General features: G+C 41.9%; 1 protein-coding gene across 2 annotated transcripts in view; it reads right to left on the bottom strand.

Annotated features, from left to right (window-relative positions):
* SLAIN1 (SLAIN family member 1) overlaps nucleotides 1-25,477 on the bottom strand; it is a 174,669-nt gene that overhangs the window by 64,711 nt on the left and 84,481 nt on the right. The window contains exon 3 of one of the 2 annotated variants that reach the window (XM_085622073.1): nucleotides 15,701-15,850. The exons of the other annotated variant lie outside the window; for it this stretch is intronic. Coding sequence (XP_085478199.1) covers nucleotides 15,701-15,850 — 150 coding nt within the window. The remainder of the gene's footprint in view (nucleotides 1-15,700; nucleotides 15,851-25,477) is intronic. 2 annotated transcript variants of the gene reach the window in all.

Raw genomic sequence — 25,477 nt, 5'->3', positions numbered from 1 at the left:
TCCTATGAGCCCTTCAGCAGCGTTTTACCGGTACATGACTAAATGACATTGCTAGTAAAGGAAATATATTTCAGTGGATCAACTCCTACCTTAGAGACAGGTCAAGGATCATCTATAACCCCCTTTTCTACTCAAACCCCTACAGCGTCAAGAAAGAACTTTTGCAAGGATCAATTATCTCACCCTTTTGTTCAACGTCTACATTTAACTACTCCTAGAACTCATTTCTTTCAAACTCACATGCCACAACTATTCTGATTATCCTCAGATAATCCTCAAAGTGGATAAATCAAATGACCTTGAGTACTTAAAATTTGATAACTACTTCAAAGCAACCAACCAAAAGATGGTAGAAAGTCTCCTCAAAGTTAACGCCTAAAAACAAAACATCTCCTAAAAAGTAAGAAATGAAAAAACTGCAATACACTGACAGAACGGTCGGAAGAACTAGAAATACCTCCAACAAACACCTCTGAGGTAGGGACCGTAGAAATTATCATAGATTCAACTCTTGCCGTTATCTCACAAATCAATCAATTGACTAAATCTGCATTGTACATCATGCAGACACTCCAAACTCATTTTCCCTCATCCTGGACTATTGCAGAAAATCCAGGTAAACCCCTCACTGATTTTATGACTTGAATATGCTAATGTACTATGCCATGGAGCATCAATATGTACTGTAAGGCACCTCGAAAGAATTCAAAAGGCAGCCGTAAGACATCTTCTGTACCTAAAAATTGCAATGATTGCTCACTTGTTCTTCAAACTAGTCTACTTAACACACAAGTCAATAAATGAACAATTACCAATATTGTTTTATAGATAAGGCTCACAAAATGTTCCCAGTAAAGGAAGCTATGCTCCAGATAGGCCCTATAACTAATAGTTCCGCTATATAAGCAAAAAGCTGCTGTAATTCAGTCTAAGAAAACATACAAGCCACCTGCAGTATAGAAGATTGCTGACAATATGGCTATTCCTCATGTGAAACCCAGAGCCTAAAATAGAGTAAAGACTCTATTAACAGGAAGTGGGGACTTGGTGTAACACTGGCAAACTAGAATGATCATAATCCTGACTATTACCAAAAAATGTACGGTGTGTGTGAATAACATATCTGAAACATAGTCAATTAAGATAAAATAAATGATTAGAAGTAGAAATACGGATGAAGTGACCTGCAGTCACACAAAATTGGCATACCTGTAATTTGGAGGGCATGCTCACCCGACCCCCCTCACACTCTTCAAAAGTGATGGGGACGAAATCACTAAAGGGATTTTAAGAGTCAGAAAGGATTTTCAGCCTTGCAAATGCCTTTGATACATTGCATTCTTGCATTTTGCTGTGACAAAACCTGTGATTTTGCAATCAGCCACTCTAAAATGAAATTATAGAAACAGTAGTGGGGCAGATTATTGTAGATAGACAGCAGACTCCAGTAGCATCAGCAGTAGGCACTGTAGAGCACAGTCAAACATGGTCACCCCATAACACTAGCTGTATCTCAGAGCAATCTTGTAAAATAATGTGTGTGACCCCCATAAAAACTGAGAAACTAGCAGAAAAAAACCAGAGCAGAAATGGAGCATGATTTGTAGAAATGGGTAGCATAAGGAGCTAGAGCCTGAAGGGACAACCTGTAAGGGAATTTGGAGGTGGGTTATATAAAAATGGGAATACTGATGGTAATAAAGTGCCGGCAAAAACGTATTAACCTGACACTGAGCCTAGACCTACTTGGATAAGATGTATGCTACCTGAGGGAGCACACAACCTGGATTGAGTAGATGATACCTAACGTGGAAGATGGAAAGCGGAGTAAAGAAAAATGACAGAGGAGCCTCAGGAGAAAGAGACTAAACATTAATGAAAGCTTTGGGATAAGGAGGTTTTTTCCAACAATAACAATGAAAGCAACTCACAAAACTATTAGAGCATCTACTAGACACTTAAGTATGCACATATGTGGATTTATCAGTGCAATCACATTAGTGACTCACTGAATGCTAGTATTCACTAGTAAATGTATAAACACCCAAAATTAAAAGTAAGAAATGAAAAAACTGCAATGCACTGACAGAACGTCAGACTCCGGATCCAAATGATTAACCTGAGCAATTGCCAAACTATGCACATATCAATCCACATCCTTGCAAATTGTTCTTGTCTCCAACGTCTAAATGTAGAATAATGTAGAATAATGGCTAGACGTAAAATACAAAAGTTACTAATTTATAAGCACCAAGGACGCTCTAAAAATACATCAAGAATGGATATCAAACCAGAAGAAACTCATTAGCGTCTTGAAGATCGTTGACATGAAGACTCCACCCCCCCTACACTTGCTAGAAATAATTACACACCTTTACCTAACAGAGAAGTGCTAGACAAGAAAAGTATTTCCATGCAAAGGAATGATCACAGTGGTCATAATGAAGAAATTAAACTTTTGATATCCAAGCACTGAATGTTTGTAGCTTGCTAGAGCTTAGATACTCTAATCCCAACTAGGCTTCTGCCATCTACTCATTCCGAATCTGCAGAATGTATAACTATAAACTCTCTCTCCCCCCACAAACCCTTTTATCTAGAGTAGCCTGGGAATTTAATCCTTGTCAAGTAACCACCTCTGGCAACTCCCATAACAAATCTTTTATCTACTCTCTCTTCTATCATGAAGCAATGTGGTAATCCATTGTATAAAATCAGAGGACAAGTGAAAGAATATAATCTCGATCTCTTCTTCTCACAGATGCCTAGCAAAATATTATGGACTCTTTCTCCCCAGGATGTTTTCAATCATTTACTTACATTTGGAAGACACAATGGATTATGTGTTGCAATGACATACAGGACAGATCTCATATACAGCCTGAGTTACAAATAGGAATTGTTAGAAATTGGGTCTCTAGTTGGCAGAGGTATGCACTCGGTCCAAGTAGTACACACCCTAAATCACCCTCTGGTAGTTTGGCAAAGAGCAGTCAAGCTTAACTTAGGTTAGACAAATAGAGCTTAATTTAAAGAACAAAACAAGACCAATATGACAAAAATCCAATTCTAAATTTTTAAAGAATATCTTGAATTATTGTGCTTAGGGTAATAAAGCACCAACCGGGGCTATCGAATCCTGCTAGACCAGTTCAAATCTGAAAGGTCAAGCTGACTGCGATGGAGCACAGGTCGGATACAGAAGCCACGCAGGCCTCGCTGAAAACAGTACCTTTCCAGAGGATATGTCAACAGTGAGAGCAAGATGCGTCAGTCACATAGTCGGGTATATCCGTGGTCGTCGGGGCCTATAGATGGGAACCGCATTTTAATCAAACCCCTTTGTGATTGAGGCGAGAAGTCATCGTCAAGCTTCACAGTCGTGTCCTTTGTCTTTGACGAATGCCTTATGCTGAAGGTGATGCGTCGTCGTCAGGCCTCGCAGTCGGGTCCTGCGTCATCGTCAAGCCGTGCAGGGATGTCCTTGAAGCGGTGATGCGTCCATGCCGAAGGAGAGTGCATCGGTTCCGACCAGCACAAAGCAGGTAATGCATGGGTTCTTGGAAAAATAAAGCTGCAGAACCCCCTTTCAAGGTCCAGGACTGGATTGACACCTCTTGGCAGGGCAGGACTCACAGTTGGCAGAATCCGGCACCTGAAGCAGAGTTGAAGGATGTCTTTGATGTTCCTGAGACTGCAGATCAGGAGTCAGGCCAGCAAGCTCTAGGAGTCACTTGGTGCTGGGGATGTAGAGATTCAGGTCCCGTCTTTCTTACCACCAGGCAAGGGACAGCAGGCAGGCACAGCAGAGCAAGAGAGCAGCAAATCCAGCAGTGTCAGTCATTTCAGCAGCACACCATTCCTTCCTGGTACAGTGTCCACAGGGCCAGAGTGTACTGAGTTGGTGGTGTCAGGGGTCCAGTACAGTTCCCTGTGTTAGTTCCAGACCCACTACATGGGGGTATGCAGCTCTTTGTATGGGGAAAGGCAAAGCCTTCATCAGGTGCAAGTGTCAGCTCCTCCCTCACAAATAGCTCAGGATGGTGAAGGGCCATCAGGATGTGAATTGCACACCTCAGCTCTCTTTGTGTGTGACTGGCCAGAGAGAATGCACAAAGCCCAGCTGGCACCCAACCCAGATGTGTATTCAGAGACAGACAGAGGCACAGAATGGTTAAAGTAAGAAAATGCCAACTTTCTAAAAGTATGTAAATAACAAGGGTCTAACTGCATCTGTTCAACTTTCAAGGTGTCAAAATCAAGGTCAAACAAATTACTTATCTTGGCCCCTTTATTTATTCACAACTTTTGTCATTATCATTTCAACAATATTTATATACATTTGAACATGCCTTAACCCCTTGAGTGCGCACGACGTCTCCCGGCCGTCGTGCATTACGGTGGGCGTGTGCACACGACAGCCGGGAGCCGTCATGTTCCCGAACGCCGTTTATTTCTCCCGCACAGCGGGAGAAATAAACCCGCACGCAAGGGGTTAAAGGGCATCATTTGAACAATATTTATACACATAAATGTACACATGGCTTATCACTGCTAAGCTTTGATTATGCAATAAATGTTTTACAAATACCTATGAATTTACTCAAAAACAAAAAAAATTATTAATAGTGCTGATATGACAAATCAACAGTTTCGACATAAATCCGAATAGTGCTCTTAAAAAACAGTCAACAATTTGAACATAGAGCAGAGGTTGTAATCACTGGCATCTTCTATATTGTGAACCTCTTGCTAAGAATGTCACTTGGGGGTTCCAAAATGACTTTGGCTAGAGTGGGATTGCAATTCAATAACGTTGTCCACTAAACATATGGAGATGTGGTAGGGGTCTCCCCAAGCATTTACGTCAACGTATTTCAAACCTCTTGCAATTTTTTGGGGGCTCTCCTCAGGACATTGAATAGCTGTGTTCTATAAAATAATAATAATATAGGAATTGTAATCTTATCTTTAGTTTTTTCAGTTAGTTTTATCCATTACTTTCGCACATTTAAATACCTTGTGTAACTTGTGGTTGTACACTTGTGTGTACTTTTCTTTACATGCTCTGTTTGTCCACATCCATTTTAATTTTGCCTTAATTTTGCTTCTCGTAAAATTATTTAAATTAGCGGAGCTTGCTCGATTTCCTCAGATGAAAACTATAAGTTACTCTATCATAACTTGACATCACGTGGGAAACTGAGGCAAACTATCATGTCTTTTGGTATTAGCTACGAGCCGTCTAAACTTCTTAGGCCGGTTTACGTTTATGAATCTCACTCTATCTTCATTTACATACGTGACATTTCAATCAAACTCTGTGTTTCACTTGCTTTAAGACAAGAACGTTTATCGTGTTAAACACTCGCATCTAAAGATGGTGCGCACATGTATTTGAGTAAAACATTGTAGCTGTTATTTGAAAGGGCATCAATAATACATCGCTTACTTTTAATCAGAAACGTTTATTGTGTCAGACACTCGCATCGGTGATAGTGCACGCATATTTTCGAGTGAAACATAGTAATAGTTATTTAAAATAAACATCAACAATGTTTCCTTGTTCTTCCCTTGTTTCAACTATGTTGGAGTAAGAGGCCGCCTGCTCGTATTGGAAACTGTTTGTGTTGAGGTATTTTTTATGTTTTTAGAAGTATGCCAGCTCAAAAGCAGCTTCTATTAGACTGTATCTATGCCACATTGTGAATTACTTCCTTTGGTGACAAACGCACTTGTTTTATTTTGAAGTTCGCTTTGCAGCGATCCTTGCTCTCTTTGAGTTCTGGCATGAATGGTCTCTTGTCGTTTGTAACATATATTCTCAGGCCTAAGTAATTGAGCGCTGTCTCAGTTTCCTATTGAGAGCTGGTATTTGGAGTGCACTCTAGTATTATGGATTGGGAGTCAACTGACTTGTCATTTCTGGCCTTTGGTGGATATACTTCCAGTCCATGATTTGGAATATTGTGAAGATCCAGAGTTTATGATTGTATCATATTAGGAGCGTGTTAATTTTGGTGTCTCAATAGTCATTTACAGTCTATTTACTTCCAAATTTTCATTAAGTAAGCTTCCTTCCTCATGAGGTCTGCTTCCAAGTCTCCTCCTCTTGGATGGGGCTGGACAACACTTAGTACAGTCCATCTGATATATTTTTCTGTTTTCCCCTTAATGGTGAAATAATTTACTAAGGGCACTGAAACCGTTTTCGTTTTTATGCGAGACGTATGTTGTACAATTCGTTGTTTGATTTCTTGGTTTGTTTTTCTGATGCACATTTTTCCACAAGGGCAAATGATTGCGTATACAATATTTTTGGTTCTGCAATTCGAGAATTCAACATGTTTCCATTGGATTTGAGATTTGTTTAAAGCTGTGCCTTCGATTGTTTGTCCGCAAACTGTACAATTGCCACAATGTGGTGGCCTTCAGATTCCACTGGGATCGTAAATAACCTTTGCAAGTTTTCTGGCTACTGCAGGCTCTTGCAAGTTGTTGACCCATACTTGTCTTTTTCTTCATCAGAAATAGAGGACAATCAAATCCACATTCAGTGTTTTTTATTAGATGGCAATTGTTACTAAGGATATTTTTGAAATTGTTAGCTTGTGAACAGTTAGTGGACACACAAACTTATTTCTTAAGGACTTGTTTTGTTTTTTGACTAGCAGACACTCACATGGTGTGTACCACGCTCTTTTCATTGAGAAGTTTATGTGGATATCCTTTCTCTTTAAGTTTTTTCATTAGTGTGGCTTGATAAAGAGAATAATCTTCTTTTCTGGTGCAATTTCTTCGGATTCTTAGATAATGTCCATAGAGCAAATTATCTTGTAAGTTCCAGGGGTGAAAACTTCTATAATGGAGAGCATTGTTTTTGTCAGTTGACTTTCTATGTAATGTTGTGACTAACTTTTCTTCTATTGGCCTGACTTCAACGTCTAGGAAGGTCAAGCAGGTTTTGTTTTTGTCATGCTGAATTTAAAGTCAGGGCTCATGTTATTGAGCCAAACATAGAAGTCATTCAAATTTTTTACATCTCCACACCATAGGCACCATAGATCATCAATATATCGTAGCCATTGTGTGATATAAATGGAATATGGATCATTGTTGTGAATACATTTCTCCTCAAACATTTGCCCTAAAATCTATCACCTTTTCAAGCGCAAAGGGACAGCCCATGGCAGTCCCCTTTGTCTGGAAAAACTATTCATCCTCAAATTTATAGTAGTTCCTTTTGAGGGCTATGGCTGCCAACTTTAGTATAAATTGTGTAGGGACTCGATGGGGTCATAGCCTTTTTTCGAAGTAGTATTCAATGGCCTCTAGTCCTTCATCTTGAGGAATATAGGTATACAGTGAGACAACATCGAATGTGGCAAACCACTGTTTGTGTGAAATGACTCAGTATCCTTCTACTTTGTTGATGAAATCCATTGTCTCTCTTAGGTGGAAGGGACTTCATTAAGGAATGTATATCTACGTATTGTGAAATGGGCTTTAGGATTGAGTCACAGCCAGATACGATGGGTCGGCCTGGAGGATTTTTGTCATCCTTACGAATTTTGGGGAAAAAAATAGATTACTGGGATCATAGGATTGGTTTTCTTCAAATATTCAAATTCTTTAGGACCCAGAACATCATCATCGCATCCTTCTTGTAGGACGTTTACTATTTCATTTTGTATCTCTTTTGTTGGATAATTCGCATTACGACGGTAGAGTTTTTTTTATAAACGTGAATTTTGCCTTCGTTTAGATATTGATCTTTTGCCCATAGGACTACTGTTCCTCCCTTGTCAGCTTGCTTTATCACTACTGAACTATCATGGCTTTTGCTTGACCTTTTGATATATTGTATTTGCAGACGTCTTTCTTCCTTTCCAGTTGATTAAGGGCCGAAAGCACTGTTTGCTCAAAAGCAATGAGATCGTTTGGAATAGTATTTGGAGATGTGCAGAAAGTTGACCTTTTACTTAAGCCTGAGGGTTACTCAGTCTTTCTTGTTCATGAAAAATGCTTGAAACCTCATTTTTCTGAAAAATTCCATAGCTTCGATCTTCAAGTCTGACCCAATCAGTATGTTTAGTAGGTACAAAATTCAGCACCAGTTTAAGGACCAATTTTTCACCTTTGGAAAAGACTTTTGGTGATAGATTTACAATAGAATTTTTTGTCAATTTTTGTAGAAGTGGCATCTTGTGTGCATTTACCATGGTTGGTTCTTGTATCGCCCCCTGTGTTTTTGTTGTCTAAATAAGAGCTCTGTCTTTGTGTATTCTGATTTGAGGATCCTTCTCCTGGATCAGATTATTCTGCGGAGTCTGATGCAGTTTTCAGAAAAATGAGGAACCTGATTTTGATCTCCCTTGATATTCAGACAACACTCTTCGTGAAACTGGTCTTATGTAGAAATCCTCTTTTAAATACGGATACACTGTCTCTATGTTGAATGTTTTTTTGTCTTTTTCAAATTTATGTTCTTAAAGTTTATGGTATTAACCTTAAATGTATTCATTTTCTTTTCAATTTTTTGAAGTATTGTCTTTGTTTCCATTGCTGTTTGACTGTCTTTGATGGCTTGTTCTAAAGTCAAGACTTTGTCACTTGCTTCTTTAAAATTCTTTGAGCTCTATTGATACAGTGGACCATCAAATCTCTGCTGTACTCAGTACTTATATAACTAAAGCCCCTTTTATACTCAGGATCTTCAATAAATATAGCAGGTTTATTTTTCACTTTTAGGCCCCAAGGAATTGTTCCAGCTTTTAAATGTTCCAATAAAAAGAAACCGTGAAGCTCCCTCCGTATAATATTTTTCTTTAATTTTGTGAATTTGTCTGTTTCATTCTGGTATTTGGCGGTTGTGCTCAAAGTAATGGCAGCTATCAATTTCTGTAAATGATCTTCTGAAAATGAAAGTGCTTCCCTTTCTGACATCTTTTTAGGGCTAGCATTCTAGTTGAGCCCTATTAAATGTATTTCTTTGGAATTCCTTTAGTGGACCTTATTTAACAGTGTCTATTCCCTCGTTGATGGGGTATCTGCTCTCAAAAGCAAGTATTTGGGGGTTGGGCCCATATTTCTACAGCTGGGTTGGGCCTCTTTTAAATTTGTAAATAACAAGGGTCTAGCTGCATCTATTCAGGTGCGCCCTATTAAATGTATTTGTTTGGAATTCCTTTCGTGGACCTTATTTAACCTGACTTACGAATAGGGTACCCGCTCTTAAAAGCATGTATTTGGGGGTTGGGCTGCTATGTCCACAGCTAGGTTGGCAACTTTTAAATTTGTAAATAACAAGGGTCTAGCTTCATGTATTCAACTTTCAAGATGTGAAAATCAAGGTCAAGTAAATTACTTATCTTGTCCCGTGTATTTATTCACGGATTTTTTCATGATCATTTCAACAATATTTATATACATTTGAACATGTCTCAAGGGGCCACATTTAAACAATATTATTAATAAGAGGTTCACAATATAAAAGATGACACTGATTATAATTTCTGCTCTATGGTCGAATTGTTAGCTGGTTTAAAGAGCACTTTTCGGTTTTATGTTGGAACTGATGATTTGTCATACGAGCACTACTAATTCATTTTTTTGTTTTTGAGCAAATTCAAAGTTATGCGTAAGCTGTGTGTACATTTATGTTTATAACTTTACAAAGCTTTTTATATACTCTTTTGGACAAATGACCCAGCCAGCAGTGGTTTAAAAATACATATTTCCACTTTTCTTTTTAACAATCTTCCCAAAAAATATAACTCTGCCTTCCCAAGCATCGATTTTCAGGAATCCTATTTTACTGGCCAATTAGCTATGGAAAAAAGGTGTAACCCCCATATTATATTTACCCATAAGTTCCTTTGATACATCCACTTATTTTATTTTTTAAACCTCATCATTCAGTCTTTCAAACAAGTGTTTTTAGAAATCCTGCTAAAGATGTAGCAGATTGAAAAGGTGGTATAATATATTTTTGAAGTAGTTTTATCATTTTCTGTTCCTCTGCAAAATGATGGAAAATGAGGGTAGAAATAGGCGGGCAATTGACACTTTCAGGTCAGCAGATAGTTTTTTTGATTTTACAGGATTCAGAGGGCTTGGAACTAATCCTATCTATAGGGAGTTGTGGAACAGGTCAAATATGTCCATTACCACAGGATGTTAGAGTTGTTAAAGGCATGAGAGCCACCATGGTGAAGGGTTTGTTGGAAGCCTTTGCTTTGAAGGCCAAGTTAATTACCGTTTTAGGTTCCTGGGGTTGGAATGCAGTGAAATAAAATTCACTGGAGAGGAGGTGGAATTTGATTATATCAACAATACCAGCGCACTGCTGATGGAATGGCAGATTTTGGCAATTTTGTATTTGAGAAAAAAAGGTATTCAGAGTATTGATGTGCTTGTGTTGCTTTTTAAGATTCAAAGTTAGTTAGTTGTAGGAAGATGGTACAGATTCTCTTGGTTTGGATGGGAGTTTCATAGATGTGTATGGCACAGTACGCTCGATTGCATTGTGGTAGTGTCTATGGGAACACTTGCAGATGTTTTTGTCTTTTTCAGACTGGGACTTATGCCATTTTCTTTAAAGGGTTAGGGTAGCACATTTGAGCTCTTAAAATACTTTGGAATACCCTTTGATGGTGGTTTGATGCCATCCCATGTTTTCCTAGGTTAGCTGGAGCTAGAGAGCCTGGCACCAATGCTAGTTAGAGGGATTGATAGCCTTGCAGAGCACTGGGGTGTTTGAATTAGGTGGGATGATTTTGACCACTATGTGGGATCACTCTACACTGTCATGCTAATGTTTCTTAAATGTTTAGTGAAAATTGCGGCTGGATTTTTCTATGTCAGGTGGTTGGCCAAACCATACTTGTGGTTGATTCTGATTTTGGGGGTTTCTAGGTTATATAAAAATGTGATCTAGCGTGTGCTCTGCTAAGTGTATTGGGCCATGCTTTGTTTGAATAAATGAGCAGGCTTGCATGTTCTTAAGGAGGTCTGAAGAAGTATCGGCATCTGGGCCACAATTCCCAATTCAAATCCCCCATGACTGCAAATTTTGTGTGGGCCTTAATCTGAAGGGAGAAAGTAAATTCAAAGAACTTGTTCCAGAAAACTAGATTGCATCCCAGAGGTGTATATAACAGGAAAAATAAAAGAGCTGCTGAAAATTAAGATACAGCCATAGGATAGGATGGGAACATGGCATTTGAGATTGTTAATGCTATCCTACCCCCATGGAAATGCCTTGTGGCGATCAGGTGTTACATTTGTCAAGTTTTAAGACCAGTGCTCAATGTTTTGGGTGTGTCAAAGTATGTATGTATTTAAATTTGTAGAGCGCACTGCAACCCTACGGGCATCCTGGCGCTAAAGACAGAGTGAAGGAGGAAAACGGAGGGGAGGCTAAGAATTAGGCTCTGGGGAACAGCCAGGTTTTCAGCTGTCTGCGGAAAAGGGTCAAATCCTGGACCAGTCGTAACTCAACAGGAAGGCTATTCCATAAACGAGCAGCCGCAGAGCTGAAAGCACGGCCACCCAAGGTGGCTCTCATTGTTTTGGGAATCAAGGCCAACCTAGCTGAAGAGGAGCGCAACATGCGCGTAGGTGTATACCATCTAAAAAGATGTTGCAGTGGTAAAGGGCCAAAGCCATGAAGAGCCTTAAAAGCTACACACAGAGATTTAAACAAAATTCTCTGATGCATGGGCAACCAATGTAGTTCGGACAAGGCCCTAGTGCTGGAGGAGAAACGCGGTCTAAGAAGAGCAAGTTTTGCGGCAGCTGCCTGGATCCGTTGAAGTCTCTGAATAAGATATGCAGGGGAGGCAAGCAGCAAGGCATTGCAGTAGTCCAGGTGACTGAGAATAGTACATCGGACCACGGTACCTCGAACATGAGAAGGAAGAAGGGGCAAAATCCTACGTAAACCTCTCATGATCAGATAGCAGTTTGAAACTATCTTATTGACATGTGACTCCAGACTTAGCTTCTCATTAAGGCAGACCCCCAAATTACGAACAGTCTTTACTGGAACCAGAGGGGTATCCAGAGGGAGAGGCCAAAAATTGGAAGGCAGGGTAAAAGGCACCCTCCCCACTGAGCAATGTAGAATCTCAGTTTTGGAACCGTTAAACTGCAGATCATTGTTCCTCAGCCAAGTCGTCATCTCCATCATGCAATTGTGGAAGGTGGATAAAGAATCCACCTGATCATCCCCATCCAAGGAGATGATCAATTGCGTATCATCGGCATAGTTGACTGCAGAGATGTTACAGGACTTAATGATCTGCACCAAAGGGCGCATGTAAACATTGAACAGAATGGGGCTAATAGAAGAGCCCTGTGGAACCCCCTGTTTGTTTGGCAAGAAATCCGACTGGAAAGGAGGCAGAAAAACCGCCTGCCGTCTATCCGATAGGTAGGAGCGAAGCCATTTAAGGGCCAAGCCTGTGACTCCTATCTCCTCGAGCCGATGTAGGAGAATGCTGTGGCTGACCGTATCGAATGCGGCGGACAAGTCAAGCAGTATCAAAGTTGCCGAGTGACCCTTGTCCGCCCGCATTCGCAAATCGTCCACAGCAGTGATCAAGGCAGACTCGGTACCATGCCCCGGACGAAAGCCAAACTGATTTTCCTCCAGAATCCCGTTGCTCTCAAGAAACCCTGAAAGCTCCTGGCTGACAAATCGTTCAGCTATCTTGGCTGGATAGGGCAGTAAAGAAATAGGACGGTAGTTCCCGTAGCAAGCGGGATCCAGCGAGGGTTTTTTTAGAAGGGGGGAAACCAACGCATCCTTCCAACAGGCTGGGACTACACCACTGATTAATGACTGATTAATAATCATATGGAGGTGCGGAAAGGTATCTGACCCTAATTCCTTCCAGTATTTCTGCGGAATAGGGTCTAAAGGAGAACCAGAGCAGACTTTCAAAGCCATTCTTGAAAAATTCTCCAGAGAAGGGCAAGTCCAATGATCTAGACAAGGTCTCACGGATACCTCTTCGCATGGCCTGAACACCGTACAGTCAGGCGGATCCACTGTGAAAGGACCTGTTCCAACCATGCAACTAGTTGCAGGATTAGGCTGCATGCCTTCAAGGATTCCCTTTATTTTGTTGTGAAAGAAGGCAGCCAGCCCATCACACAAATCCTGCGAGGGGATGATCTTGTTCGCCAGACACTCAGGATTAACAACATCTCTCAAAATATTAAAAACACATTTAGCACTATTCGGGGAGTTGGAAATAAGATCGGCAAAGTACAACGCTTTAGTGGAAGCAATGGCTTGCTTGTACCTGACTAGTAGATTGCGCCAAATAATCTTATCGCTGGTCAAGTACTGCTTACGCCACTGCCTCTCTGCGTGTTTGCATTGGATTTTAAAAACTCTTAGTTCCTCGGAGAACCAGGGGGCTGACGGGGAACCTCGTTTCCTAACCCGTTTCAGTGGGGCAATCCTATTGATAGTAGTTGTAATATAGCTGCAGAGCTCCTGAAAGTTGCAGTCGACTGAACGCCCTGGCACAGGGAGAGGAGTCTCCCCAAATAAAGAAGCACACTGAGCTTTCCTTCTTAGGGATTTCCAATCCCTGCCCAAGACGCTATTGCTATCTTTAAGCAGGGGGGGGGCAGCCCCTAAGAGTTAATAGGACTCTAAATCTAATTAAATGGTGGTCAGACCAATCCACTGGGAGGATGTTGTCCAAGGTCACTACATTCTTTTCCGCAAAAATTAGGTCAAGAGCATGTTCTGCCGAGTGTGTAGGTTCCAACACATGTTGTGAAAGATTAAAATTGGCGCAAGATTGAACGATGTTATTATACGCAGTTTTCAACATAGCATTGGGCCAGAGGTTAAAGTCTCCCAGGATCAGTAGCCTGCGATGAGTGAGTGCCAAATTACCAATCACATCCAGGAACTGCTGTTGAGATTGTTCGCTCATAGTCCCCGGAGGTCTGTAGCATAAAATTCCAGTAAAGACATGGCCTGATCTATCTTTCAGTGAGAAGCCCAAGTCAAGTGGTTTTGAGACTAAGCGAGTTGGACCCTGATATGAGCAGCAGGCAGGAGTATCACTGAATGGCAGCAGGCCAGAGCCTGAGCATTAGCCTAGGTGGTGGTGACTGAGCTGTGGGGGCAGACTATGGTGATGGAAACACCAGTGGATGCTAATTGTGCACTAATTTTTGCTTTTTAATGCTTTGGAATACCTAGGCGCACGGGTTCTAGTCATTGGCTTGAACCCTGATAGCTCGGTTGCTGTATGTGTTATTAGTACGTTTCTGAAGGCCGCCAAGTGAGGTGGTAGTGCCCAGTTTTTGGCCAGAGCGAATTTCTAACAGATTGTTCAGGGAAGGATGAGGCTGGATTTCCTCAAGTCAAGATTCTGGCCTGGTGATGATGAAGAGGAGGTCAGTCATTGTGATATTAGTTTTCAGGCATGTGTAGATGTCAGCAATGAGACTTCCTGCATATGTTTCAACTGTGAAGTTTTGTCATGTTTTTCTTCCATTTTTAACAATATAGGTTGGCGGGTTTAGATAGAGAAGCTCTTGGCACGGCACTTTGTAGTTTGGATCTGTGCTTATATTTTATTCTGTTTGACATCTTTGAGGTGCGTGTGAGGTATCCATGCAGAATGAGCTATAAATAGAATTGAAAGTTGAGTTCTGTGCCAGGTACTGGGTCAAGAGTTTGCACCCCGTAGAACCCTATGGGAGTAAGCGGAGATGGAGAGCAAAAACATTGATTTAATGTTGTGGATTACCCAATATCTCTTTTGTATTCTGCAGGCTGGAGGAAGGAAGGAGGGGCGTGAAAAGTGTTTGTGCCTCCATTATGAGGGAGAAGCTTAATGAATAGTGCTCTAGGTTTTCTAATTGTACTCCAAGATTTTTGCAGGATTATGCAGACTGTTCTTGATCAAAAAAGAGTTATACAACATGCAATTCAATGGAGAACAATGTAAGGGTAGATAGAACCACAAAAAAGATATTCTCTCTTGTTCTCATAATATTTCAGGTAAACGTTCTATTTATTAGGCTGCTTTCTCACAGCTACCTTGGTTATTTATTGAATGAAGCAGCAAGATGGACATCACCTTGACGAACTTAGACATGATTTATGCCTCAAGAGTTCTCGTTAATGTTGCTCAGAAGGTGGGGTGGGCCCCGCTCAGTCAAAGACCCATATAGTTAAGGCATCCATATTTGGTGGGCAGGGAACTGGTGCAAACTTGCCTGAGTGATGATGACATTGCAGTCATCAGAGCTTAGCTTGAGAGTCCTGTCCAGGAGATGGCGGTTATAGGAGGCCCAGGATTACTTTGCAGTGCTGTCCTTGGGAGGTGAGCGGGAGAGTCCACCCCCTATCAATCTCAGTGTCTTGAGTTGAGCAGGATGGGGGAGAGCACAGTGCTCCAGGCCATGCTTCCTCCACTCTGCTCACGGTTTCCAGTGCCAATGGTTGAGCCCGCACCATTCATGCAAGACTCTCAGAAGTGAAACTGCTATCTCTAGACTTCTTGCCTCCATAGCTATGTGTGGCATACACCAAAATCAAAGGCTAGCATGCACCATTGTGTTCCAATGTGTTATGTATAACGGTTTAGAGGTACGTTGAACAAGATAACATGGAGATGAATTAGTTGCATGCTTAGCAAGAAGAAATGTTATGCATTACCTGCTTTTTCTGGCGTTAGTATTGCTTTAGTGGGATTTTTTAGGATGCTTGGAGAGTTTAAGCCATTACAATATGGAGTGAGTCTTGCAACAGGACTATAGGGAAAAGCCAAGGAAACCGGTGTAGAAAAGAGACTTCGCCAGCGGCCAGCTGTGACAAGCCAGAAAAAAAGAGAAATACACAAAATAAGTTCAATACATTTTTTATCTGAAAAAAATTATAAAAATACTTGTTACAGTAAACCATGCAGATGCAATAACAATTGTTTTTGGAACCTCTACCTGTGGTTAGACAATGATGATAGAAACTGTTTGAAAGGACATCAGAGAAAAATAATACTGAGATGGCAAAGATGGTGAACACACACCTCAGTCTTACTCTGACAACTATACTAGTAGAAAACAGCTGCCCCATCATTTCCACAACAACGCCTACTTATGCTGCCTCCAGCTGATGGGAGGTTACTCTGAGACTCGAATGGTAAAACTGGAACTCATCTTGAAAGACAGAACATTGCCAGTGAGAATTCATGGATTACTTAAACCTACAGAGCTTAAAAAATGAAAAACTTTTCATTGCGTAAATACTCTGAGCATAATAGTGAAAGGAACAAGCATATTATGTAAAGACTACGGCCCGATTCACAGAACAAACTTAAGACAAAATCCTAAACTTAGTACCATTTTGGTATTCACAGAATGCACTTACTACTTCTGGTATTCACAGAATGAACTTACTACTTTTGCGATTCACAGAATAAACTTACTACTTTTGCTATTCACAGAATGGATTTACGACTACTAACTTTACGTCCGCACTCGGGCCGGAAATTCCGGCCCGGAGGCAGAGCTTCCGGCCCGGAGGCGGGGCTTCCGGGCGGGAGGCGGGGCTTTCGGGCCGGAGGTGGAGCTTCCGGCCCGGAGGTGGGGATTCCGGCCAGTGGCGGAGATTTAGCCATGGCCAAAATCTCCACCTCTGGGCCGGAAGCTCCGCCTCCGGTCCGGAAGCCCCGCCTCCGGCCTGGAAGCCCCGCCTCCGGCCCGGAAGCTCCGCCTCCGGGCCGGAATGTCCGGCCCGAGTGCGGACGTAAAGTTAGTAGTCGTAAATCCATTCTGTGAATAGCAAAAGTAGTAAGTTCATTCTGTGAATACCAGAAGTAGTAAGTGCATTCTGTGAATACCAAAATGGTACTAAGTTTAGGATTTTGTCTTAAGTTTGTTCTGTGAATCGGGCCCTAGAAATGGAGGAAATAAAACATGCTCTGATTTTTCCTGTGTTTAAAAAAGTGGAGACTAACAAATATAGTTTTCTACGTTTTTAAAATATAAAATATAAATCAAAATTTGGGGAAAATCTGTTTGTTCTGTTTCTTATTAGTAATCAGGGCCACTGTAATTATGCGACAATAGAGTGCAAAATTATGTGGCAGGGTGGAGTAAATTATACAGCTAGAAAAGCCAAATTATGCGGCATAACGCAGCGCATTTTGTAATCGTATTACTTCACAATTTCGTCATTTTTAAACTTGGTAATACTGTCTGGGCATTGGTTGCATCTCATTAGTACCAGTTTATCACCCAAAATAACAATAAGGAACAGAAAGGTGACTGGTCTAGCTTTGCACAGGGCCTTTCACTGTGCGGTAACACCTGTCGCTGCTTTTTTAGTAACTTTTGAACTATTAGAGCTATTAACAATTATTTGGGGTCAAAATCTGTGGATTTATGGATTGTGTGGTAAATGGAGTAAATCTATAATTATTCGAAAATCCCTGCGGCCCCACAATCGCATAATTACAGTGGCCCTGTTAATAATGCAAAGCCAGTTTACATTTTTCAATGTTTATCCATGTGTTCGGTTCTTCTTCATTAAGAACTTTCTTGGACACCTAAAATTATTTAGAAGAAAATGTTCATAGGATTTCTTGCAGTTGTTTCTCCATGTCAAACCTTCTACAACAGCTCTCGCTATAAAGCAGCAACAACGAAAAATGTGCTCCACTTACATGCCAGTGCAAACCTTGTGTAATCCAGCCCTAACTATGGTAGAGAATTCTTATGCATTATATTAAAAAAAAAAAAAGCTAAATGGTCAAAATCAAAAATTGTAGTTGTCTTTTAATCACGTTCACCCTTATTGTATGCATTTATGTTAACATGTGTTGAACATGAGCTCCATCGCCCAAAAAGGAGCCTTTAGAGGTAACAATACAAAATACTTGTTCTGCTGAAAGTAGTCATCTCGGTATGATACCAGTTGGAGATTCACAAATGGCTATTAAAATACATCTAAAATCTACGAAAATGCTTAACTGTGCTGGTGACAGGCGCAGCACTTCTTTTTGGGGCCTGGGACTAATTTTGCATCATCAGGCTTTCAGCAAGAGAGAAACACAGAAAAGGGAAACAAGGAGGAAAAGAAAGATAGGGAATCGGTGACAAATGGAGAAAACAAAGCTGAAAAAGAACCTTGAAGGGGGTTTTAAGCAATGGGTTGCATCCTAAATTTGGAGTAGATTTCTGAGTCTTTGTGAATTAACGGGCCAATTGCCAAGTATTTCCTGTGCATGAATTGTATGAATTTTTGCCGAGCTCTCAACCTGTCCCATTTGAAGTGTCCATAGTTCATCCTGTTCTGGGTGTTTTTTTCCATTCTGGAGCTTACAGTCTTGGATTTAAACAGAAAATATCAGAAGTACAGTAACAGATTGCATAGAGTAAAACACAAAATGGTAAACTAGTCATACCGGGCAGGCAGCAGCTTGAATTACCCACTTTTGAAAGTTTCACACAGCACAGGGTATTGTTGATGAAGGCAAATAAGAGAGTTTGTATGCACGTTTTGATTTAAACTTCAAAGAACTCTAATATAACAAGCATCGGCAAAGCCAATATGTCATCCCAATGTGAAAGCTATTAGCTTTGCCAATGTCTTTTAGGCATGTTGTACAGCAGCGGGGCTGGGCAAGATGGCTAAAAGTGGAGTTAGAGAAAAAGCAATAAGACACGCCCAGTGCGGGCCACATCATAGCACTTTCTTTTTCATATGGCGGATGAGCGTGGGCAACAAGGAAAATGGGAGGGTGGAAGAGAAGAAGCAACATGGGCAACAGGCGGGTGGGAATGAGAGGAAAGAAGCAACGCTGACTCGGTGTGTGGCGCATAGATAAAGGTGCAGGGTGGGAGGGGAAGAAACAACATGGACAATAAGGGGAAAAAGGGGTGGGGGGAGAGGAAGAAATGACAGGGGGTGTGGAGTGGAAGAAGCAATACAGATAATAAGAAAAAATAGAATAGTGCCTAAACCACCGAGAGTAGCGGAAGGACAGTAATCAAAGTATATCAATCAGTACTTTTTTCCAAACGAAAGAACAGGAACGTGACATCGACAAGCACAGGCCAATTAAGCAACAGCGATGGGTGCATGTGGGTGAAAGAGGCAGGGCTCTGCCGCTCAGGGGAGGAGAGAAAGAGGGGAAGAATGGAATACACAAGTAGCTCAGTACAAGGACTAGGAGGTGAGTATTTTTCTTTGCAGGGCATGTAACTGGGCCGAGCGAAGTTCTCACTCACCCCTGAGGCACAAGTGAGAGTGCTTATGTAATTAAAAGGGCGTGTCCTCCTCTCAGTGCTAGTGGTATGATCGGCCATGGGGTGATTTGCCTGTGGCCCTAGGCAGAGCCAACTGGCAGAGTGGGCTAAAGAACGGTGATGGATCAAACCCAGATCTGTTGACTGGGTGTGAGTGTTTGATTGGTTCTTATGCTCCGTCCATCACCACCCCCTTTTGTACCTCAGAGCCAACTCAGTGCCATAGGTTTCAATGATAGGGGGCAGGTTATGTAAGCACAGTCAACCTGTTAGTGGGTGGTGCAGACTTGAAAGAAACTCATGGGCTCCACCCTTCTTTTTCTTTCTGCTCACTGTTGGTTGGGGTTTGTGATGGGATGGGGAACAGTCCATCGAGCAAATGGACTCACCGTCACCTCCCAGCCCTTCCTAGCATCCAATCAGCAGTGAGTAGAATCTTGTCAGAAGAGCAAATCCGCAGTATCCCTGCTTACGGGACTGCGTCACGTGCAGTACATTTTGAGAGTCTCTCTCTCTCATGGTGAGTGCTCCTGTTCTGGCTTCAAGGCCTACTGTTGTCTGCTATCTCTTCCTGCAAAACTAATAACCAGCCCGCAAGCAGCGTGTACAAGAGTGGAGTTCACCTTTAAAGAGATTCCAACGTTTACATCATGGTTCTTGATGGTATCAAGCTTTGTAATCAAAATGCAGCATACGTTTTTGCAAAGTATTTTTGAATGCAGTTTTCAAGTGGCATAGTTTTTTATTGCTTCTATTTTAAATATTAAATAATTTTTTTATTGCATGTTACGGCTCATTACGGCTTCTCAGTGATGACCGTTTTACGTAAAGATTAATATGTGAAATACTTGAGACAAATAAATTGCATATTTCTGAACTTATCCAGAATTTTCAAAGAAACCTACTTAGGGACTAGGGATCCGGGTTTTAGTCTCTTCATCTACCCGGCACTCTGAGATTCTGGGCAAATCAATTAATCTCCCTGTGCCCCCAAAAATGTATGCATCCTTGTGTAATGTAATGTCCTCAGCTGGTGAATAATTGTCATTTTCAATTTCAGGAAAGCTCTGTTTGAAAGAATAAACTGTTATTTATTCACCCACTGGTGATATGCAGTATTATTACTTACTCCAGTGTCAGGGAATACAACTGCATGAAATAAAGTTCATTACTGTTTCTAGATTTCTGCTTTATTCCAGACTGCTCTTTTTCTATTACACCGGCCTTTTGAATAGTTCGGTTTTATTGTAGATATTGTTATATTGTCAAATGAACTGCTTAATGCTGTGAAATATTACTGTATTTTAAACCTCGGCGGTGGCGGCTCTCACTGCTCTGGGAGCAGTGTAAAAGAAGAAAGAAAATGATAATAACAGAAGTTATTATCATTTTATTTTTAGTTTCCAGCAGGTTAGGGCGGGGCAGGGCTTGGCTCCTGAGATGTCAGGGAAGAGGAGTGGTAGCTGCACTCTATAGTGCGTATGACGGTTTGGCCGGCCATCTTGGCTTGGCCAAACAGTCTTGCACACTTTGCATGTTCTTCATCCAGGCTGCATTACAGCCTGAGTGGACAACATGCCCAGGCTCCCATTCCCTATCTGAGCGCAGAACCACAGCGCTCAGACCAATCACAATGCTACATTACAGTGTTGTGATTTGCTTAGGGGAACCAATCACATCGCTGCATTACAGCATTGCGATTGACTTAGGGGAGCCTGGGTGCTTCCTGGTTGAGGAGCGAAGGATAGAAGAAGTCGGAGAGACGCTGCTCAGGGAAGTTAATTAAAACGTTTCTTTCAGCTTTTTAGCCTTGGAGCTCTATTTGAAACCTTTCTGGCCTTGCCTAAGGCCCAGGCGGAAGAGAAATGGAACACAACAATCTCATATCTTGCTCACTGACCCTAGACCACCAAGGAGGGGTATATCAGTTGCCACCACCCATACTTTTAACCATTCTGCATCTTGCCTAAAGTAAGTGATCGGACATGTTCTATGTGCCGCCCTGCGCAAGGACCAGGGAATATACAGTAGCACTCTCTACCTGGTATTATGCAAAGGTAGGAAAGATAAACACATTTTTCTGATGCTCAACCGATGCTCCAGACACTAGACCATCACAGTTTTGGCCTAGGAACACAAGGTTAGCTTTCACAGTCACAGGTGACGAAGCAAAGGTCAGCTGCTCCAGTGGAAATAACACAGGCCCTCAATTTTGTGCTATGCCTATTACCTAAAGCAGGTGTTGCAGCCAAAAGACTGCAGAGCATAGCAGTGAAGAAGTAGATATAAAGCAAACACAAGGAGATGATGGACAGAGTGCTTAAACTTTTCAGATACTCATCCCCAGTCACAGATCTGTGTTGAATCCATCATCGTTCTTTAGCTCACTTTGCCACCCCAGTTCAGACCCAGCCATATGCAAATCAGTCTTGACCCTGTTCCTTCTGGGAACAGTCCAGCCCGAACTGCCAAGCCAGGGCTTTTCTGGACCGGAAACAAGCATCCTGGGACCGGTTTTGGGGTAACACCCCTCATCAGCCAGGCTAGCTGGAATCTAGTGGCAAAATGAGCAAGGGACCCATGTCTGGGCATACCCTGCCAATTTAGGCCAACACAAGGAAATATACAACTATGCAGCCGTATCTCCCAAACAATTTGGGGAACAAATGCCAGAATGCTCTAGAGGATCACCCCCTACCTCCATACACACCATGGCCGGGCTCTTTTGTGCGGTGGGGGCTATCCTGGTGGAGTACAGTCAGGCATGTCTTTTAAAATTAAACACAGTAGCATCTGAGCTCATCTTGTGTGCTATGTTTGTTGAGCACACTTTTTTTAAACTTTTTTTTTTATTAACAGTGGTATATCACATATCAGGACATGACAGTACATATATTGGTGTAATAAACATAATAGTACATGTCAGTCCGACAGCTCCCCTATTCAAAACGAACAATTTGAAGCAATTTCCCACAATTAGGGTTGAGGACCTGTCACACTGACCTCATCAGGCCTGACACATAACTACACATCCTCCAGACCATATCTGTTTAGCAACTAGCCAAACCACGCCCTCATTTCACAGCAACAAATTAATGAAAGAAAACAAATCCAACAAACTAGAAATAATAAGAAACCGAAAGCAGCAGAAGCATACACCCATAGTGGTATACTCTCCCCAGGACCCTCAAATGACTCCAAGCGGGAGGGATAATGAGGGGAAACAAAGATGGGAGGGGAAGCAAAAATGTGGGAAAAAATGGGGGGAGGGGGAGACAGGTGCAGATACCAGGGTCCCATTCACGTTGTCCACCCCATAATCCATCAACAGCCATACACGTGCAGAGTCACACAGTTCAATAATTTGGGGGAACTATTCTTACATTTCTACTGTGGGCTCCAACAAGCCCATACTTGGTGAGGTGTGCACACTTTACTAAATTTTTAGCCTTATATTTCGGATAGAGGTGGGTGAACCTACAAATTGACAGAGAAAGCAGAGCTGAGCCAAGTTTCTGGCTTGTCTCTAAGAGCCCATGCAAGAGCCGAGCCCTGGAAATGTTTAGCAAGTAAATCGTGCAACAAACATCATTTAAAAATATGCTGAATCTTCTCCAAAAGTCAATAAAGGCTGTTTAATTAACAGGCGGAAGAGTTTCACCTTACTACATCAGATTATATCACCGCATTCAGGGGTATTTGTGGCAAGTGATAGTTTTTAAACAAATGAATAAATATTCCTGCTCACCCCTCCCCCACCCTGAATACAAGGCCATTTCTGAAAAAAGAGCAAAGTTAGTTGTCATGTATATGCTAAAAATAGGCGACATTATTATACATAGAGCAAAATTGAGGTCCATAAATCAGACACAAGTGGCTTTTCAACAGCAAACATCCGGAACCCTGAATGTGCACTCATATGTGGTGATGAAGGGAAAGGAAGGTTGGTGAAATAAACTATTTGGCTAGGATCACAAAATTTGTGAGCAAGGCAGCTGAGATTGATCATTGGTTTTCTTGTTTCACATTGTGAAGTTCGGCTCGTAGATAGTCATATTGTTCTGCCCTCTTTACTTCAATACTTTGTCTTCCAAATTCTACGCACAAGTTTAGAGCGTAGTGGCAGCCAGAAGCTACATAAAAGCTTTGCTGTTTTGGGCTTGAAGGTCCAAGAAGACCACCAGCTCGACAATAGCCAGACATCTGGCTAATCTTTCAATGGGTCAGTCACCTCTAATGTTGATACCTTATGTGGAGTCCTCATTGACTGGTGTAATTATCTGCATCCAATTATCGTGTGATTGTCTGTAGAACACTTCCAGAGTGGTGGCCCACCCACCTCCACTTGCACTGAGAACTAGCAGCTACAGCTCCATCTCAGATAATTCCAGGAGCTCTCCTGACAAATTCTCAGAAAGAGATGAGGGCCTCTGCGCGAGAGGGATTTACGGTGATAAACTTCTATCTGGGAGCATACTAATACAAGGCCATTGGAGAGAAGGATTCTTTTGATCAATAAAGTGCCATGGGTGCGGTTGGGAAGTGGTTCAAAAGAGCAACAGTACTTATAGCCTGCCCAGTGGCTCCTGGCAGAAGGAGGTGAGGTGAAGAGAAAAAAGGGGACTGGGCAGCACTTAAAGTAGACTACACAAGCACTGCAATGCGGGGGGATAACCGTAGAATGACACTCACTGGAGTGGCTGCCCCTCAATGTATAGGCTGAAAAGATAGACTCTGTCCAAAAGGTTGTGAAAAACACAGACTAAAAGTGTTCACAGAAAAATGGACACGGACAGGTTGATCATGCCATGCCGGGAGTCATTAAGTCAGAATTGGCACCTGATGTGTACGGCATACACTGGCCCACACGATGTACAAATAGTTCGGACCACTCTCATCCCCAGTGCTTGTGCACACCTTACTCTTTACTAAGCCAAGACACCATCTTTTTGAAGGGCTAGGGACCACTGGCTTATCTCTAGCTTGCTAGAGAATGTACTATGATTGTGACTGAACTTCTCCCTAAATTTCAAGAGCGGAATGTGCCCATGCTCTCCTCTGCACTGGCAATATATGGCTGATGATGCTGGTCTGGCACTCATGCAGACTTCAAAAGTAAAGAGCTGTGAGGATGGGCAAATCAACTGGAAGTCAGATCAAGACTCTCCCTCTTCTGCATAGTGTCTGCACAGCATATGGAAACTGCACTCAAATACTGGAGAGTTGGTCATCCTATGGCATGACAGGGAGTGATGGAAAGCCAGCCAGAAACTGGTGCTGATATGTAGTACACATAAGAAAAGAGACCCCTACTAGATCTCCAAGCTATGTCTGGGTGTGAGACTCTTAAACACCCTAAAGCAGAACCATCCGAGAGCAACTGCCTCTCATTTTGCAATCCTCAAATCCAGATTGGTCTACCAGCAGTGCGCTAATTCATGCACCATTTATCTTTACCAAGACTTCCTCATCACGAGCATCCATTGAGCACATCAACTTAAAAACGCACGCATGAATCAAAGACACGGACAAGTTATTGGACGCTAGACAGGCTCTCCTTTAACCAATCTATTGCTCACTTAAATCCTTTCCTGGTTATTTCTCTACAAAAGGATCCTACAAAGAAACATTTCTTCTAAGGCCCTATTCTTCATATTATCAAATTGTATTTTTTAACCTTATTTGCTTTCTTTGCAACAATATTTTATTCAAATTAGTAATGAATTGATACCTTTTCCGCAATACCTTTGGGACACCTGAGGCAGTACTCCAGTCAGCGAGCGGCGTGAGGTGCAATGGGCATTTGCACCAGTTTCTTGCTTCCCAGGGGCTCTTTGGAATTAGGGAAGGGACCACTGATGGTTGTATGGTCACTTCTATAATATGGCTCCTGCTAGTGCATATTTTGTGCCGGTGCTATCATGATCCCTCATTTGTACGGAGGTGTGGCTCCGTGCAAATGAGGAAACATTCTGCAACAGCGCCTTATTACAGACATGGTTAGAGAGGCAAATAGTGTGTCAGGAGTCGCACCGCCTGTGTGCTTCGAGGAAGTGCACAGTTATGCCCAACCACCCCTCTACAAGGAAGTCACTCACTACACTTGTCTGAAGAAGGACCTCTGACACCTTTAAATTGCAGGCCAGGTTGCGCCTTCACAGTGAAAGGTGGACCAGCAGCTTTAAAC

The sequence above is a fragment of the Triturus cristatus genome, chromosome 8 (genome assembly GCF_964204655.1).
Source record: "Triturus cristatus chromosome 8, aTriCri1.1, whole genome shotgun sequence".
Lineage (NCBI taxonomy): Eukaryota > Metazoa > Chordata > Amphibia > Caudata > Salamandridae > Triturus > Triturus cristatus.
This window is presented reverse-complemented; position numbering and strand designations above follow the sequence as displayed.